Genomic DNA, 17,566 nt, shown 5'->3' on the forward strand with positions numbered 1-17,566 from the left:
GCCGGTGGGGCTGGCGTTAGGCACGTGTGGACCCACAGGCTTACACCATGTCACGGACACTCCTCATCTCCGGGCTCTGTTCCCGCCTAGTCACAGCTTCAATTCTCGGGCAGACTCGCTCCACAGGGCGGGGAAGCCGACCACTGGCAGAGCCAAGCCTAAACCCTTATACCTTGGGATCTGAAAAGGAGAGAGTCCCTCACCCTCCAAGGAGCACACTCAAACTGCAGGCAAGCCTCTGTTGGCCCTGCTAGGGTCACTTGCCACCTCGGAGCCAGTCACATGCTGGGGGGTGGGGACACCGACTGCCAGCCTGGGTCACATGGGCGGAGGGCAGCGTGATCTTGTTCTCCCAGGACCGTCTTGTGTGGAGAAGAAATGACACCCGTGTTCCTCAGGTTGCTAGAGCAACAGCACAGAAGAGAACTTAGTGAATGCACTCTTTACAAAAACGAGGGCCTGGTTGAGGGAACCCAGAAAGGGTGACATCCCCCAGGACGGGCACCAGCAGGAAGCAGTTCCACCTCCAGGCCTGATGGTGAAGGGGAAGGAGTGGTGCCTGAAGCCCAGCAGGACGGAGGCCAGGGGCCCGCTCTCTCCTCTCCCCAGGCCCCGTCAGTGCCGCCTACTGGCTGCAGCCAATAGCGATGCAAAGGGAAAGAGAGCCCAGATTACCATCCACTTGCCTGCCCTGCGGCTCAGACTCCCCAGTGTCTGTGTGATGTGCGCAGCGGGGGCGGGGCGGAGGTGGACCTGGGGGCAGGTGGAGAGGAGCCCTTAGAGCACCCCAGGAGAGGCCGTGCGGGGGGACAAACGACACCTGCTCACGAGCTTCAGAGAGGACATCTGCAAGCCTGCACTCATGTCATCGCATCGAGCTACACACTTTAGTATTACCCTTATTTGATTTAATTAATGGGACATGGATTGTGGGAATACACCCAGACCAGTATAAAAGACCAGGAGAGACGGCTAGAGCCCAAAGGTTTAGCACTGACTAACAGAACGTACTGCCAAGCTCTTCTGAACCAGACCCAGCAGAGTCTGGCGGGCTTCTGAGGATGAGGTCCCAGGGCCCAAAGCAGGGAAGGTCACACAGAACCCAAGGACTGGGACTTCCCTGGCGGTCCAGGGGTTAAGACTTCACCTTCCAATGCAGGGAGTGTGGGTTCGATCCCTGGTAGGGGAGCTAAGATCCCACATGCCTCCGGGCCAAAAAACCAAAACATAAAACAGAAGCGACACTGTAACAAATTCAATAAAGACTTTAAAAATGTTCCACATCAAAAAAGAAAAATCTAAAAAAACCCAACAACAACAAAACGCAAAAAAAAAAAAGGAGGCGCCCGTGGTCGAGGTCGCGGCGGGGGATATGGCCTCTGCTGGGTACCTAGCGGGAGGTCGGGGGGTTCCCTTGGAACCTCAGCTTCCGGGGCATGTCAGGAGAAGGGAGCATTGACCTTTCCTTCATCAGGCCAAAGATGCCTCTCTTTGGGAGTACATTCAGTCCGAAGAAGACGCCCCCTCGGAAGTCTGCGTCTCTCTCCAACCTGCATAATTTGGATCGGTCGACCCGGGAGGTGGAGCTGGGCCTTGACTATGGAACGCCCACCATGAACCTGGCCGGGCAGAGCCTGAAGTTTGAAAACGGCCAGTGGATAGCAGAGACAGGGATTAGTGGAGGCATGGACCGGAGGGAGGCCCAGCGCCTCCGGAGGCGGAACCAGCAGCTGGAGGAAGAGAACAATCTCTTGCGGCTGAAGGTGGACATCCTGCTGGACATGCTCTCTGAGACCACCGCCAAATCCCACTTAATGGAGAAGGAGCTGGATGAACTGAAGAGTGTCAGCCGGCGGAGAAAATGAAGACCCCAAAGACACCCGTTAGGAGCACAGGGGGAAACCCATTCGTCAGAAGAGGATGTGGCTGAGGGAATTTTTAACCAAACTAGTGGATTAGGTCCTGGGAGAGTATCACATAATGGGGCCAAAGGCACTGGCCCCCTTAGGTCGGCAGTAGGAAGGCGACAGTGTAGTGGCTGCCAGGCCCGTCCTGTGCTTCACAGCATAAGGAGGCCGCCTCAGGGAGGTCTGGGGTGACAGAGGCCTTTGGGTGTTCTCCAGTCACTTAACAAACGAATGCCCGCGGCCCAGGCTCACCCTCGTCGGACGGATTTCAGCGTATCATCTCCTCACACTGCTGTGTGTGGTGCGGCATCAGGTGTACAGAGCCTTGTTGTTAGGGGTCTCAGACAAGGAACTCTGCTGGTTCTCTGCCCTTCAGGCCACTCTCTCCCTCCTTTAAAGAATACGCGTTCCCCAAATCCACAGCCTCCTCTGGCTTCAGCTTCTCAGCAGCAAGCACCGACCTCCCACGGCAACACTATATTTTTGTGCTACTTTCCTGTTTACCGTACTTTATTCTGTATTTGGAAAGCAAAGTCTCTGAGTGGTGTGATGAGCTGGGACCTGTGGGACACCTGTGTGTAGACATGGCGCTGGTTCACTCGGTCTGCAGCTTCCCTGTGGTGCATCTCTGGGAACAGGGCGTCCACCTGCCTCTGCTGAGATGTGAGGTCCCTGCCTCAGGGTTGTGGCGACAGATGCCTTGTGACATGTCACACAGTCAGGTCCACACTGGTGTCAGTAGCCCAGGAGGTCAGGTCATGGCTACAGTGGCCGGGCGGCTGCTCTGGGAGGGGTCTGGACAGCATAGCTCTAAGATTCTGTGATTCTGGGAACCCCGAGGGGTGGGAGTGAGGAATAGGTTACATACGTGAACCCCATAAAAGAGCCCAGAAAGGCAAGAGGTTTCCAAAATGAGCTGAAGATGAGAACAGTCTCTGTCACAGATGAGGCAGAGAGCTGGTGCAGTGAGACTGCAGTTCATTAGTTCCAAGCCAGGCTGTCCACCAGAAATCAAGGAGGAACCTTGTCCGGGTGTCCTGGTTGGAGGGAGTAAAGTGAGGTAGGGTAAAAGGAAGGGGACTCTGGGTTATCTTAGACAAATTGTGAATTCACACAAGAAAAATGATCAAAACGTCTAGTAATTCAGATTGTGTCAGTAAGTCATATTGTGTAAAATACAGGAAACTATATTTTAATTATAAAATAGTTTTATACTTGTTAGATTGTATAAAACATTATACTACCAAAAGTTGGTGAGATTATGGTGAAATTGGCACTCTTATGAATTAGTATATATACTAATATAACTGGGAGGGGACAGGACAGTTTATTATATAACATATCCAAATAATTTGACATAGTAAGCTTTCTCTTGGAACTCTAGACCAAGGAAACAACAATTCAAAGTGATAATTACGATGATGGCAGAAATGTATTTGGTATATAATCATGCATTAAAAAGCAAAATACGAATTTTATTGTGTACTATGTCTACACCTAAGTGAAATGAAATGTATGCAGTAAGTCTAACCTATTAATTTGAGAAATTATCATAAGATATTTCTTAATATTAAACAATCCTTCTCTTAGAATAAATCCCACTTTATCATGGTTGTTATTCTTTTAATGTAGTACCAGATTCCATTTCCTAATATTCTATTCAGTACTTCTGTATCCTCATTACCAGGTGAGATTAATCAATAGTGTTTCTTTTAAAAAAAATCTCAGTCATCTTTGGCAGTAATATTAGGCTTCAAAAAATGAATTAAGATATTACCCATCTCTATTATCTGGAACAATTTGAAAGGCAAGAGTTGTCTATTCTTCAAAGGTTCGACATAATTTGTCCATGAAATTATTGGGGCCTGGTGCTTTTCTGGAGGAGGCCATCCAGTGGCTAATGCATCAGGGGATCCAGGGTCCCCATTCTGTCACTTGCTGGCAGGGTGGATCAGTATGGCAGTTTCATCCCTTAATATCTATTTTTGTGTGAGACCCAAGATATTTCATGGAAAATAGTACTTAAGGCTGGTTACTAAAATGTAAACCCTTTAAAATAATAGTTTCAGCCTTATTTCTAAGCTCTTTGGTGAACTTAAATGCAGGAGTGTGGGGAGCACCATTGCTCTGTAGCCCAGGGCAGTCCCAGCGGACAGAGTGTGGGAAATCCTGCAAAGTCCAGGGCGTCAGGTGTTCCTGCAGTGTCTCAGCCACTCAGCAGCCACTCCTGGCTGTCTTTTTCTTTTCTTTCTTTTTTTCTCCATCTTTTTTTTTTTTTCCATCCATCTTTTGACAACAGTTGTAGGTGTTCAGTCTTTCACACCCAGCTGTCCCTGCGGCCAGCACGGCATTGCCGCTGCCTCTCATTACTAGAGAGTTTAAGGTGACGTGTGCTCCTCGGTGGACACTGCGTGCTCCTGTCCTCTGCCCGGCCGTGTGTGCCCTTTCCTCCTGCGATAACTGAATCATAACAGAACTGAACAAATACAAGAGCTGAATGGCAATAACATAAGAGCTTTCGGCAAGGCCGAGGAGGGGGCAGGAGGTTCTCGGTCCCCACACTGAAGCCTTCCCTCGGATCCCGGCGCCCATCCCCCGGCTGCTTGCAGGGGCACCTAGGGCCTTACTGCCTTAGCTGAGACAGACCTCCATACAAGAATGGACACTACATGGGCAAAGCCTTTTTCCTATTTCCAGTTATCTTTAAGTTTATACGGTCATTTCCTGGGACATCAGACCCCGAGAGAGGGCATGCTTCTGAGGTGGCCTCTTACCCAGCCATTGTGCAGTTGGGGTTCTTTTAATTAACACTGGTTGAGCCTTTTATGTCAGGCGCTGTGCTAGGCACTGAGCATGAAGATGAATGAAACACTGCTATGCTTCCAGGTGGGGACCCAGGCAAATAAAGAGCCGTCACAACATTAGGGCACAGCTCTGTACAAGGTAACTGTGCGTGTGTGAGCCTGTGCACGTGTGTGAACGTGTGAGCGTGCACGTGTGTGAGCGTGGGCAGGCGTGTGGGAGCCAGAAACCCACCTGGAGGGGATTACGCCTGGGCTGAGCTCTCAAGGAGAACTAAGACAAACACAGGAATGGGTGTTGCAGGAACAAGCAGGAGGGCTGTGAAGAGAACGGAGACGGCGCTTTGGGAGGAGCCACCAGGAGCTCTGGACATCTGGAGCTTCACCCTGGAAACCGAGGGCAGTGCACTTACCCCGGGAAACTGTAACTTGCTTAAAAGTTACTGAGCTGTAACCTGCTTCCACCCATCAAGCTCGCTTTAATTGTTTTTACAAAAACGTGCATGTCCTCCAAGCCTTAAGCAGCCTGAAGAGGAAGATGTTTGTCCCAACCGTCTTCCAGGACCCTGGACTCAGCTGAGTCCCGCTGCAGCGCCAACCGATTAGGCCTCTTTGAGGCCCCGCCCCCCGACACTCCCACTGGGCCTGCGCGGCCCCGCCCCCTGACGTCAGTGCCGGAAGTTCCCCTGGGACGGCGTGGCGCCGCCATTTCTCACCGCGGCCTGCGAGGCGTCCGTAGCACCTGGGCACGCGCGGAGGGCGACGGTTCTCAGCTTCCTCTTGTTTCCAGTCACCCTTCGGCGCCTCCGCAGCCTCCCGCCGCCCTGCTTCCCTCCCGTAGACACCCCGGCCCCTCGCCTTCCCCGGGGAAGGTTTGAGGTCTGTTCTCCGGGCTCCCTTTCTCCGGCAAACCTCGGCCTCAGCGCGGGGCTCGCTGCGCGTGGGGCGGACGGGCCCGGTCACGCCAAAGGGCTGTACGCGGCGTGGGGACGGCCCGGCGAGGGGCAGGCCCGCCACGCGTGGACGGAGCCGCGAGTCCAGAGAGACGGGGCAGGAGGCTGTGTGGTGAGTCAGCGCTGGGCCCCGGGGCCGCGCCGGGGTCGGGAGAGGAGGCGCGGGAGCGGGGCGTGTGGTGGGGACGCTCACGTGCTCGTGTGCGGTGGGCGGCCAGACCCGGGTGTCGCAGGCCGTGGGCAGGTCCGGGCCCTGCGGGGACCCGCGCTGGACGCTGACGCGGGGTCTCCGCTAAGAGCGTGCCCACCCCGTGCACGTTGTGTGGTGTGAGAAGGAAAAGGCGCAGGAGGAGAGTTCTGTGCGGGGAAGGAGGAGGACGGAGAGTGGGAAGGAGAGGGCCAGGGTGGGAGAGCAATCCGGATCGGGAGCGACAGCTGCCAGCGCTGCTCCTCCGGGAGCCCGGGAGGGATTCCGAGGCCCTGCCTCCACCTCTCCCCACGATCAGCCGGTTCCTCCACCTACTCAGCCTTCTCTAGGGCTCAGCCGGGTCTCTGTTCTCTGCAGCTTCCCCGGCACTTGCTCGAGGTCGGCCGGATCCCTCCCTCTGCCAGATTCCTACCGCCCATCTGATGCGGAGCCCCTAGAGAAAGAAATGCAGGTAAGCAGGGATGGGACTTTTTTTTTCTTGTTCTTTTGCTTGCCACTTAGCACGTATTCTCTCTTGCATTGGAACGAGCTCCAGGTGTTCCTTTGGGGTAATGTCTCGTTCTCTCCTTGGGTGCGAACAGGCAGAGCTACTGTCAAAATCCTTTTAGCCAGCAGCCAGGGGTGGGCATGTGGCCCAGGTAGGCCAGCGGGACGCTTATCCTGCGGTTTGCAGCTCGAGCCCAGTGAGAACAGAGTGACCAAGACACAGTTGGAGCTGACGTGTGCTTGGTGGCATCAGGGCCCCGGGACAAGCTTCGGTCCACCCCCAGAGCCCCGGGGCTTTCCCCCTCCTCACCTGGTTCTCCAGAGTTGCTCTCAGTTCTGCAGCCACTCCAGGCCCCTCCCGTAAGTGTCTTCCTGCCTGATGTGCCCGGTCCCACTGTTGTATTTTTTTACTTTTCTGGCTGTGCTGTGTGGCTTGCGGGATCTTAGTTCCCTGACCAGTGATTGAACCCGGGCCACAGCAGTGAAAGCGCGGAGTCCTAACCACTGGACCGCCAGGGAACTCCCGTGGTCCCACTGTTCTTTGCTTAAAGGGGCAACAGGACACCGGGCTGAGTCCTGACCAGCACTGGAATGCCTCCCCACCCCTCCCATCTTTCTTTCTCTTTGCCCCCTTCACCTTCTCTCTTGCATTTCTAACTGTCAGCTTGTTCTGAAATGAGAATCCTCTGACAGTGGCCCCAAGAGCTTGTTCCAGTCATGTGGGAACACCCCCATTGGGGGCTTTTCTGACTCCCCCAGCAGAAGGAACTCCACTAGACCAGACACTGGGCCCTGCTCCAGGCCTGGGCATTGCAACCTCCATGGACCCAGAGCCCAGGCTTTGGGGGTCCCTCAAGCCTTTAAGCCAGGCACCCCCTGCGCCCGCTGCCTGGCATCTTGATGTGCTTCTCCCTGTCAGGGCTGCATTCTCATGGTTGCCCTACACAAAGGTCACCAGCAGAGCCGTGCCCCTCCACTGCCACTGGCACCCAACCTGGGACCCAGCAGAGGCCCACCCAGCACACCTTTCTTGGGGAGCACAGGGAAGGTGGGAACCGTTGCTGATAGTCTTTGGTTTTCACTCTCCCAATAGAGATTAATTTCTTATACTATTCTGTAGGACATACTGGAGTCCACTCTGAAGTCCGAGGCTTCACAGACCTCGTTTTCAGTGCTGTCCTAGCATAAGTCTTACTCTCCTTTGTCTTAAAAGCGTTCTGGTTTGGACAATAAATTATAGTCACTCCACTCAGAAGATGCACAACACAGATGAGACAATGCCACCAATAGGATAGTCAGTCCCTGCTGGGATTTCCTCATGGTTCCCCAGTACAGACATGCCATGCTAAAGCTCATCTATGTGCATGAGTCCGGTGCTGACTTAACAGTTACCTCTTTAAACATTTAGCAGTAATGGCAGTTCACTTGAGAAGACATGTGAGAATGTCAGTTCTAAAAAAAGGTGCTGCCTGCCACCTGGGCGTGTGCGTTCCCAGAAGTGAAATCATCTGCAGCATTTAAGTAGTGGCAGACGGCAGTGATCAGGCACTCATGAGCTTGTGTGAGGAGGGAGGCAGCTCGCTCACTTCTCCCCACACCTGCGAGCAGTGCAGGACAAGGGCCAGGAAGGGGCGGCCGGGGCCAATGCTTTGAAGAGAACCAGGGAAACGCTGAAGACCATCCTCCACCAAGGGCAAAGGAAACAATCACAGAGTGAAGATGCAGCCCACTGAATGGGGGAAAGTGTTTGCAGATCATATATCTGTTAGGGGTTAATTTCCAAAGTGCGTAAGGAACTCCTGCAACTCAACAGCAAAAAAACTAATAACCTGATTTTAAAAAGGGGACAGGACTTGAGTAGACATTTCTGTAAAGAAGACATGAAAAAGGCCAACTGGTATATGAAAAAGTGCTAAAGGTCACTAGGCATCAGAGAAATGCAAATCAAAACCACAATGAGATAGCACCTCACACCTGTCTGGATGCCTATTATCAAAAAAAGCAAAAGACAACAAGTGTTGGCAAGGATGTGAAGAAGTTGAAACCCTTAGACACTGTTGGTGGGAATGGAAAATGGTGCCACTGCTCTGGAAAACAGTATGGAGATTCCTCAAGAAATTAAAAGTGAGGTCGGGCAGAGCAGCTGCGCGCCGGAAGAGCGCAATCTGCCGGCCAGCTCACACCCGCACCAACCGCCCGGCCCCAGGGCACCTCGCCGCCATCCTCCTGATGCGGACCTGCGTGGCCCAGGCCTTGCGCCGTGGGGCCAGCCGTGGCCTCCCGGGGCCCTACTCTGTCTGTGCGTCCTCACGAGAGCCCCCAGCCCGCCTCGCACCCCTCTCGCCCTTGTGCTTGCGCGCGCGGCAATGCTCCCTCCCGCCCCGGGTCTTTGCATTCGGGCTGCTGCTTGCCGCGGTGGCCGCGGCCCAGGAAAGGTGTGCGTGTGTGAAAACTACAAACTGACCACGGGGTCGGTGCCAGTGTACGTCCGTTGCTGCACAACATTCTGTCATTTGCACAAAACTGGCTACCAAATGTTTGGTGACGAAGGCAGAAATGACTGTCCCAGAGCCTGGGAGAGGGGGCACCAGAGGGCGCTATCCCGAACGATGGTGGGCTCTCTGATCCCGAGCGCGACGAGGGGCTCTGTACAGCCAAGCCGCGCGATGACACGTCCACGTGCAGGTGTGTGAACGCTGCCGGGTGGGAAGAGCTGGTAAGGACAGTGAAACGGCCTGCTCCCAGCCAGTGAGGGCCTGCTGGATCGTCGGTGAACCAAAACACAAGAGAACACCCTTATGAGGATCAAAGTTTGTACACCGCGCTCAAGGAGGTACTCATGAGTCGGTATCAACTGGACCCAAAATATATCACAGATACTCTGTATGAGAATGATGTTATCACTCTTGATCTGGTACAGAATTCTTAGAAAATTCAGAATGATGTGGACATAGATGATGTGGCTTATTGTTTTGAAAAAGAAGTTAAAGATGAATCCTTGTTCCAGTCCAAAAGGATGGGTCTGAAAGTAAATGGGGAACTACTGGATCTGGATCCTGTTTGAACTTCAATTTACTATGTTGATGAAAAACCACCTGAATTGTCAGTGCAGGGTCTACAAGCTGGAATTATCGCTGTCATTGTGGTTGTGGCGATGGCAGTTACTGCTGGAATCATGCTGGTTGTTTCCAGAAAGAAAAGAATGGCAGAGTATGAGAAAGCTGAGATAAAGGACATGATTGAGATGCATTGAGAACTCAGTGTATAGCACTATAATTTGAAGAGTAACTACAAAAAGGGAAATTAGCAAACAGACTCAGATTACAAACATATGAGCATGGGGCAAAGAGAAAATCTTTGAAGACCACTACTGTGCTAGTTGAACACCATATATTTGTAATAGTTAAACCTGTACTCAAAATATAAGCTGTTTGAAATTGACTTTACCAATCTTAAAATTTGACCACAAGTGTCATATATATGCAGATCTGATATAAAACCCAAACCTAAAATTTGGACTGCATAGTTTGAATTATTTACCCCTAACATTGAAGGGTATGCATTAAATACACTTCCACAGTAGTCTGAATGACTACTATCTCGTCCACTTGTGATTAAATAGCTGCCTTTCTCTTTACTTTGAGTTTTATACATAAAAACTTTTTTATGAACTATGAAATAGAACATTTAAAAAATGAGTTTCCTAAAAAAAAAAAAATTAAAAATGAAACTGCCACATGATCTAGCAATTCCACTTCTGGATATTCAAAAGAATTAAAACCAGGATATCGAAGAGATATTTGTACATTCATGTTTATGGAGGCGCTATTCCCAGTAGCCAAAAGGTGGAAGAACCCAAATGTCACAGGGAGCTTTCCCTGTCAGTACCAGTCAATGAATTAATACTCTGCTAACCCAGGGCTCTTCTCCCCTAGGGCTCTTCTGCATAGATTATACTGACTTTCTAGGTAGGAGCTGCTTGATAACAAATTAAAGGTCTTCTGTTCATGCCCTTTCTAAGGGAAGCATTGGCTAAATTCTGAGGATAAAAACCAACATTCATGTTCATCAACAGGGGCTGTTTAAATACCACGTGGTCACAGCAAGGCAGTAAGAACTGCAGCCTGGGGACTTCCGAAGTGTTATTGATGATCTTTTGCTTCCTGTTGGAAGTATTGTATTTCATACCTTGAAAATATAATCTGGTCTTTCTCATCAATTGAGGGTGAAAGAAATGGCAAATTATGATTCGCTGGGTCAGTGGACATTCCCCATTCATTTGGCTGCCCTGCATCTACACCCTTTTCACACAGTTGGGGCTTATCTCTTGACCAAACATCACCTGCCTCCACCACAGAGATTGCCGAGGCCATGTCTCTCTTCTTCACTTCCCCCAGGAAGACCCTGTGCCACGGCGGGCATGTGTGACTGGCCACTGCCAGCCTGTCAGTGGCAGAACCAGGATGAGAACCTAGTTTTCAGGCCCCCTTCGTCTCCTGTATTGTGTTATTTCAAGATGATCACTGGTGCAGTTAATCAGAAGAAGTCCTGAATTAAAATAAATCTGTTATGGGTATCTTTGAGAAGATTTAGGGTAAGGCTAAAAAAGCAGTAAAGCACAGTTCTGAATTCATTTTTTAAGAAGTCTTCAAGGATATTTCGTTAACATGACAAAATGTCTATCACAACCCCAAAACTAATATAAAATTCGTTATTATTTGTAGGTTATATAACTGGAAAATCCAAGACAAGAACCCAAGCCCAAAACCAAACAATAAGAGAATTCAGTAGGACATCAGGGCACCAAGTTATAATGCAACAATCAATAGCTTTCACGTTTCAAACACGATAACTAACTAATTGGAAGAAATGATCCTATTTGACAACACAAAACTTTAAAAAATGAGAAATAAACTTAAGGAATTGACAAAATGTATACAAGGGATGTTTTAAAAATACTCTTAAGGGATACAAAAGACACTTCAACAAATGGAAAGTTGTACTGTGTCTTGGGTAGGAAGACCCAACATCTGTGTGCATACGGCCCAAATCTCCCTGGCAAGACTAAGGTACTTATTTCCTGAGCTTCTGGGAGTGTTGCCTGACGCTTCTGTCCTCAGAAATTGCCCTTGGCCTAAGGGAGCTGCCTCCCCCAAGAGTAGCCCTCTCCCTGAGGACAACTTGTCAGCGAGTGGCTAATACAAGGTACAAGGGCTGTGCCCCACTTGCCTCAGTTGAGCATGTCTATAAAGGGCCATCCCAGCTTCAGAGCTCCCCATGGGTTGGCTGAGGTCTCTGCCTGAATTCAACTCCCTTTGTCCAGTTCTGTTCCTTTCATCTGAGAGAAGTCCATCACCCTCTCAAAGATGTTGATCCCAAGAGAGCACACCCTAAAATTTTTCTGCATGCAAATCTTCATCTCAGAATGTTTTTTGGGAAACCTGGCTTACAGCAACATTGTAAGATGTCATTTCTCCATAATTTATAAAGTTAAAGTAATTCCAATAACCATAATATAATTTTTGAGACTAGATTAATGAAGGATGGTAGGCAAGAATTGTCCTATACCAGACATTAAAAACTTAAAGATTTTATGATTAAATTAGACCAGTGGAATATATCAATAGAACATATGGGAAAATCCAGAAATGTATCCACATTCTTACAGGAACTTAGTATAGAGAAAGTGGCATCTCAAATTAGTGGGAAAAATAGATTGTTGAATAAACGGCACGTTATACGTTAGTTCCCTCTTGCTGCACAGCAGCTCACCCCCGGAGTTCGTGTCCTAACACCACGATACACATGTATCATCTCACAGTTTCTGTGGGCCAGGAATTCGCCAGTGACTTAGCTGAGTGGTTCTGGCTCAGCGTCTCCTCTGAGGCTCAGTCCAGCTCTTGGCTGGGGCTTCAGCTGAAGGCTGGGGCTGGAGGATCTGCTTCCATGGTGCTCGCTCACACGTCTGCGTGTTGATTGCTGGCTGTTGGCCCGAGGTCTCTGTTCCTCCCCATGTGACTTCTCCACGGGACTGCTCGACTGTCCTCACTACATAGCAACTGGCGTCCCCAGAACAGTGACTCAAGAGAGCTAGGCAGAAGCTGCAGTCTCCTTCATGACCTGGTTTCAGAAGCCACACGCCATCACTTCTGCCACATTCTTTTAATTACTGATAGAAGTGAGTCACTAAATCTGACCTGCACTCAAGGCGAGAGGAATTGGCCTCCACCCTTTGAAGGGAGGAGGGTCAAAGAATTTGAAGCAACCACAGTGGGGAAAATGGGTCAACAGCTGTAAAACAATTGACTCCAAGATAAATTCCAAATGGATTACAAACCTAGAGGCAAAAATAAAACCCTTGAGTACTAGAAGAATCAGTGGGAGAGTTCTTTTCTGGCTTGAAGCTGAAAGGCCTAAGAACATAAAACCCAGAAGCCATAAATTAAAGATTAATAAATCTGACTGCTTATGGTACTTTTGCCATGCAGAAATTTGTTTATATATAGTCAAAAGATAAAGTGGGAAAAAACACTTGCTAATAACATCCCAGACAAAGGGTTAATTTTCATGGTATATGAAGAGTGTCCACAAATTGATATAAAGACCCATGACTCAACAGAAAAGTGAGAAAAGGATGAGGAAATAAAGAAGGCACATAAAATAGGAAAATATGCTCAACTTATGACAAAAAATGCAAATAGAACTATTTTGCGATTCCATTTTTTAACCTCTAAAATTAGCACAGATTTGAAAGTTTGATAACGGCTCCCTGGGGGCCCCACCTGCAGTCTGAAAATTGATGCAACTATGGAGGTCAAGCTAGTAATACTTATTAAAATTCTAAGTCATACTCCTTGACCAAAGAATTCTACTTCTAGGAGTCGTAGATTATTTATTGTATAAACATCCATCAATAGAATGAATAACGTATAGAGTCCCCCCACACTGCAAACACACAAGCACACACACGGAATTCCTTCTATGCTGGTGTGAAAATCACACCACAGTATATTAGGAAAAGGGGAAGAAAAGGTGCGCATCAGTATAAATTGACCATTTTTCGTAGTGGGGTGTGTGAAGGATATTTATGACTGCTAAGAGTGTGAGCCCTTAAATACGTATTCACTTACAAAGTCAGCTTGATTTTCATAAGAATGAGAAGTGGCCCTGTCCACTTCAACGTGTGTAAATCACCACTCATGTCCTATGTCACCTTTATTTCCGGACAAGTAGATTGTCATGAGAATTATTTCTATTTAAGAGACATTACTCCTCCTTTTTGAGGCCTACACAGCTCACTCCGGACTGAAGGTTCAATTAAGAAATGTGTTCATATCTGTATCTGTAGTGCTCAGACATTGCTGCAATGCCAGATGCAGCAGTGGGCTCCACAGAAACCAGTTAGATGGTATCTGCAGGGAGCAGATGCTCCTGAACAAAGCAAAGGGCAGACAGTGAAGGCACAGTGACCCGGAGAAACAGGTGGCTCCTGAATTCGGCTTGGGGAGTTTGCATCAGCCGTCGCACCGCGCCCCTGACAAAGCCCCAGCAGGTGCTGCTGCCCGCCCAGGCCTGGGCTCCTGGGAGCTTGGCACGTGTGTGCAGACCGCACAGATGCTGGGCCGGGAGCCGTGCTTCTCTCCCTCGTTTTCCTGGCAAGGCTGTGATGGAGCCCAAGTCCATACAAAGAGAGGCCCAAGACTCAATAGGAAATGGCAACGGATGAGGGAGATTCGCGGATTTAGCAAATAACAATGGCCCTAATGCCAAGGCTGGTCTTGTGGTGTACCTTGAGCTACCTTTCCCGTTGTCAGTGTACTGCCTCAGCTGCGAATGCACCTTCAGTACTTGCTCTGTGATAAAAGTGGGCTTCCGTCAGGTGTTTCCCTGTTAGCGTGAGCCCGGTGCTGACTCTCTCAGCAGAGGGCGCTAGAGGCACGCTGCAGGAGGAGGGTGCCCTTCAGCTCTTCCCGGGCGGTCCCGTCAGCCGGGCCGTGAGGCCCTCCGGCAGGGCTGGCCCCGGTCCGTGGCCTCACCCACGGTCCTTCTGCGACCGGGCAGTACCTCTCTACATGGAACCAGAGCTCCTGTGTGCCACCCCCGTGCCAGCCAGCCCCCGTGCACACCTACACACGGTCACTGCTTCCCGCCCTCCCCCTGCACCCTGGAGGGTGGCCTGCTGCTTGCTCAGCAGCAGATCCGACTGGAGGCCTGGGCCCTCAGGTAACAGGACAGCTCCCAAGGCCGGCTGGGCGGGGCACGGGGAGTTGCACCCCAGGCACAGGGTCCAGGGCTCACCAAAGAATCCTGCAGCCCTGGAGAGATGCAGGAGCACAGTGACTGATTCCCAGGGCACACCCCAGTGGTAGGCAGTCCAAGACGTGAGCCTGTCAGTGGCAAGAGATACAGACGGCTGGCAGAGCAGCCTCATGCTTTGGGACCACAGTTGACCCTAGAATAGCACACGGGTTAGGAGCACCAACCTCCCTGCTGTCAAAAATCCGCATATAACTACAGTCAGCCTTAAATATCAGCAGGTCCTTAGTATCCGCAATTCCGCATTCACCAATTCAACCAACCTCAGATCATGTAGTGCTGTAGTATTTACTATTGAAAAAAATCCACGTATAAGTGGACCCCGTGCGGTTCAAACCCATGTTGTTCAAGGGCCAACTGTACATAAAGGGCCTGGACTTTAAGCGAGAAAAATTAATAAACAACAATAATAGTAAAACAAGCATCCACATTCCACACAGATTTTAGTTACCCAGATTCAATAAATGTTAATATACCATAGTTGCTTCAGATATTTTAAAATAAATATGTATGTTCTATTAATGTAGGGTATAGTTTTGTGTATTGGTAATTCATATGAACAGTACAATGAGAGTGACTTCCTGCAACTTGTCTCCCTCAGCATCACGCTTAAGGTTGTGTCACATCGTCCAACGTAGAACAAGTTCATGCACTTGAATCGCTATGACGTGTTCTCGTCAGTGGCTCTCCCACAATTTATTTATCCATTCCCCTACTGGCAGTCAGATTTTTTCCAGTTTTTCACTGTTCCCAAGTGAAGTAACATCCTCGTATGCAGGGAACATTCTTACATGCTTTCTCACAGACAAATGAAAGAGTTTCTTTATGGCTTGCATGCAAGTGCCACAGTTGGAGTTCTCTGGGCACAGACTCTGGGATGGAGGTGAGTGTGCAGGGCGTTCACTGGGATGTGCTCTCGGAATCAGTCCTTGTAGGGGAGTGAGGGAAGCAGGGTTGGGCAGAGGGACAAGGGGACTTAAAGGCAGTCCCCACAAAGGTTCAGCACAAACGGCTGTGCCCTAAAGTTGGTAGCATTTTTACAAAGAGACCACGCTTCTGAAGTTAGAGGAGTCTCCGTCAGTAAAGTCTGTTGAATTGAGCCCATCTGAGCCACTTGAGCAGACTCCGAGGCACATGCTTCTTCCTCGCTTGCCCTCACCCCGGTGGAGGATGACACCTTCTCCTAAGAGAATGGGGGCAAGTCTGTTTCAGTTTCTCCAGCACCAAGTAGATGCTCCTCTAGAATTTTAATTGCTCCCTCAGGGTTGAGCAGCAGTTCCCAGAAATGTCATTGAGTCCTGAATGGCCACAGGAATAATTGATATTGTCAATTTCCCTTCCAGTGGTGAGAGAAGCCCTTTATTCTTTAGGGGAAAGCAAAAATAGACTGGTTTCACAGGGTAAATGAGCCCAGAGAGAAGGCAGACAGAAGACTGAATAATTATAAATGCAGCCTGCAGTCCCTCGCTAAATGTGGCACTGGATTAAGAACTTTGAACGTGAATCTAGAACTCTCCAGTTACTACAGTAGTGTAAACACCAAGGCAGACTGCACTGGGCAATGCTCGCGTGCAGTTGAGCATGAGGTCATGGATAACTAGAGGACGAGGCGGTCAGTGATGGAATCTCAGAGCTGCAAAACAAGTAGAGCTTTTTAGATTGAGTCTCTGTCTGCACATGGGAATAAGGTAATGGCCCCGTTAACGGAGGTCACAGTCAGAGATAACCCGCGGTAGCAGGTGCTGCCCACCTGGTCCCTGCCCGGCACTACTTCTGCCAGACAGAGCTTCCTTTGCATAGAGACGTGCTCCTGCTCTCCAGCCTGGTCCTCACATCAAGCTGCTCTCACTCCTCCAAACCTGGTTAATGCGTGGATTAATGGATCCTTTGGATCCAAAGCTCTTTCCCAGGCTTCCTCTGTGTGCTTCCAGTCACAGAGCAGGAAGAGCACAGCCCAGGTCTAGTGCATTGTCAGAATCACATTTCCTTTCTGCAAAATGGAACCAGCGCCTGCCAGACCTACCTCACAATTCTGAAATGAGAGTGTGGAAGGGAACTGTAACGTATTTTGAAACTATAAAACATAATGTTAATATCATATAATCTTATAAATCAATTCTTTGCAAATTCAGACTGGGGACTTGGAGCCTGTGTAGCGAGGGGAACTCATTTGTAGGTAATTGGAGGAAACCCATCTGAATGGTGAAACTCACATACTGTGACCAGAGAACATACCAAGTGATGCCAGATGGTGGTCCAGGTCAGAAGCCATGGCCTACGGGTCTAATGAAGTTGTTCAGCAAATGACAGCCTCAGAACCAGCAGGAGCCTGAGCCAAACCCATGCTCATTGCCTCAAGGGGAAAATGTGTTTAGACTGAAAGCAGACAGAGCCCCTAAGTCTTCCAGGCTTGTTTCCAGAGGCCTGAATTCCATAGGCATTGAATGTGAACAGGTTGCCAGAAGTTTAGCCCAGAACTTCTGCATCCCCAGACTAGAAAAATTCTTCCATGATGGGGGCAGAGGTCGGGGAAAGACTACAAGTTGTAGGGGTAGAAGTGAGAGGAATGTACCCGTCAGATTCCTGGCTAAACCCCATGAGTGGGGACAGGCAGCAGGCATCGCTGGGTAGTGCAGTTAGTGGGTAGTGCAGCTAGTCAGGAGTGGAATTGCTGAGTGATGCTTTTGTCTGGTGCATATAAGAATCTCCTGGGAGGAGCTTTATAAAAATCGGTGTCCAAGCTGCGGGGACAATGGGATGTCCACATGCAAATATAATCTCAGCCATACCTCACAAATATACAAAACGTAACTAAAAATGGATCAGAAACCTAAATACTAATATAAGAGCTAAAACTATGAAAGTCAGAATAAAACACGGGGTAAATCTTTATGA

The 17,566-nt window shown here is 49.6% G+C and overlaps 1 protein-coding gene and 1 pseudogene across 1 annotated transcript; both read left to right on the top strand.

Annotated features, from left to right (window-relative positions):
- Nucleotides 1–1,343: 1,343 nt before the first annotated feature.
- On the top strand, nucleotides 1,344–1,944 carry LOC103011552 (protein chibby homolog 1-like). Its single transcript, XM_057550313.1, has one exon. The coding sequence runs from the start codon at nucleotides 1,437–1,439 to the stop codon at nucleotides 1,863–1,865; it is 429 nt and encodes a 142-aa protein (XP_057406296.1). The 5' UTR covers nucleotides 1,344–1,436; the 3' UTR covers nucleotides 1,866–1,944.
- A 547-nt stretch (nucleotides 1,945–2,491) lies between these two features.
- On the top strand, nucleotides 2,492–9,623 carry LOC102997623 (epithelial cell adhesion molecule-like; annotated as a pseudogene).
- Nucleotides 9,624–17,566: the final 7,943 nt, after the last annotated feature.

The sequence above is a fragment of the Balaenoptera acutorostrata genome, chromosome 7, assembly GCF_949987535.1.
Source record: "Balaenoptera acutorostrata chromosome 7, mBalAcu1.1, whole genome shotgun sequence".
Classification (NCBI taxonomy): domain Eukaryota; kingdom Metazoa; phylum Chordata; class Mammalia; order Artiodactyla; family Balaenopteridae; genus Balaenoptera; species Balaenoptera acutorostrata.

Excerpts from the sequence above, each read along its gene's own strand:
- LOC103011552 (XM_057550313.1), top strand. The coding sequence starts at position 1,437 with ATGTCAGGAGAAGGGAGCATTGACCTTTCCTTCATCAGGCCAAAGATG.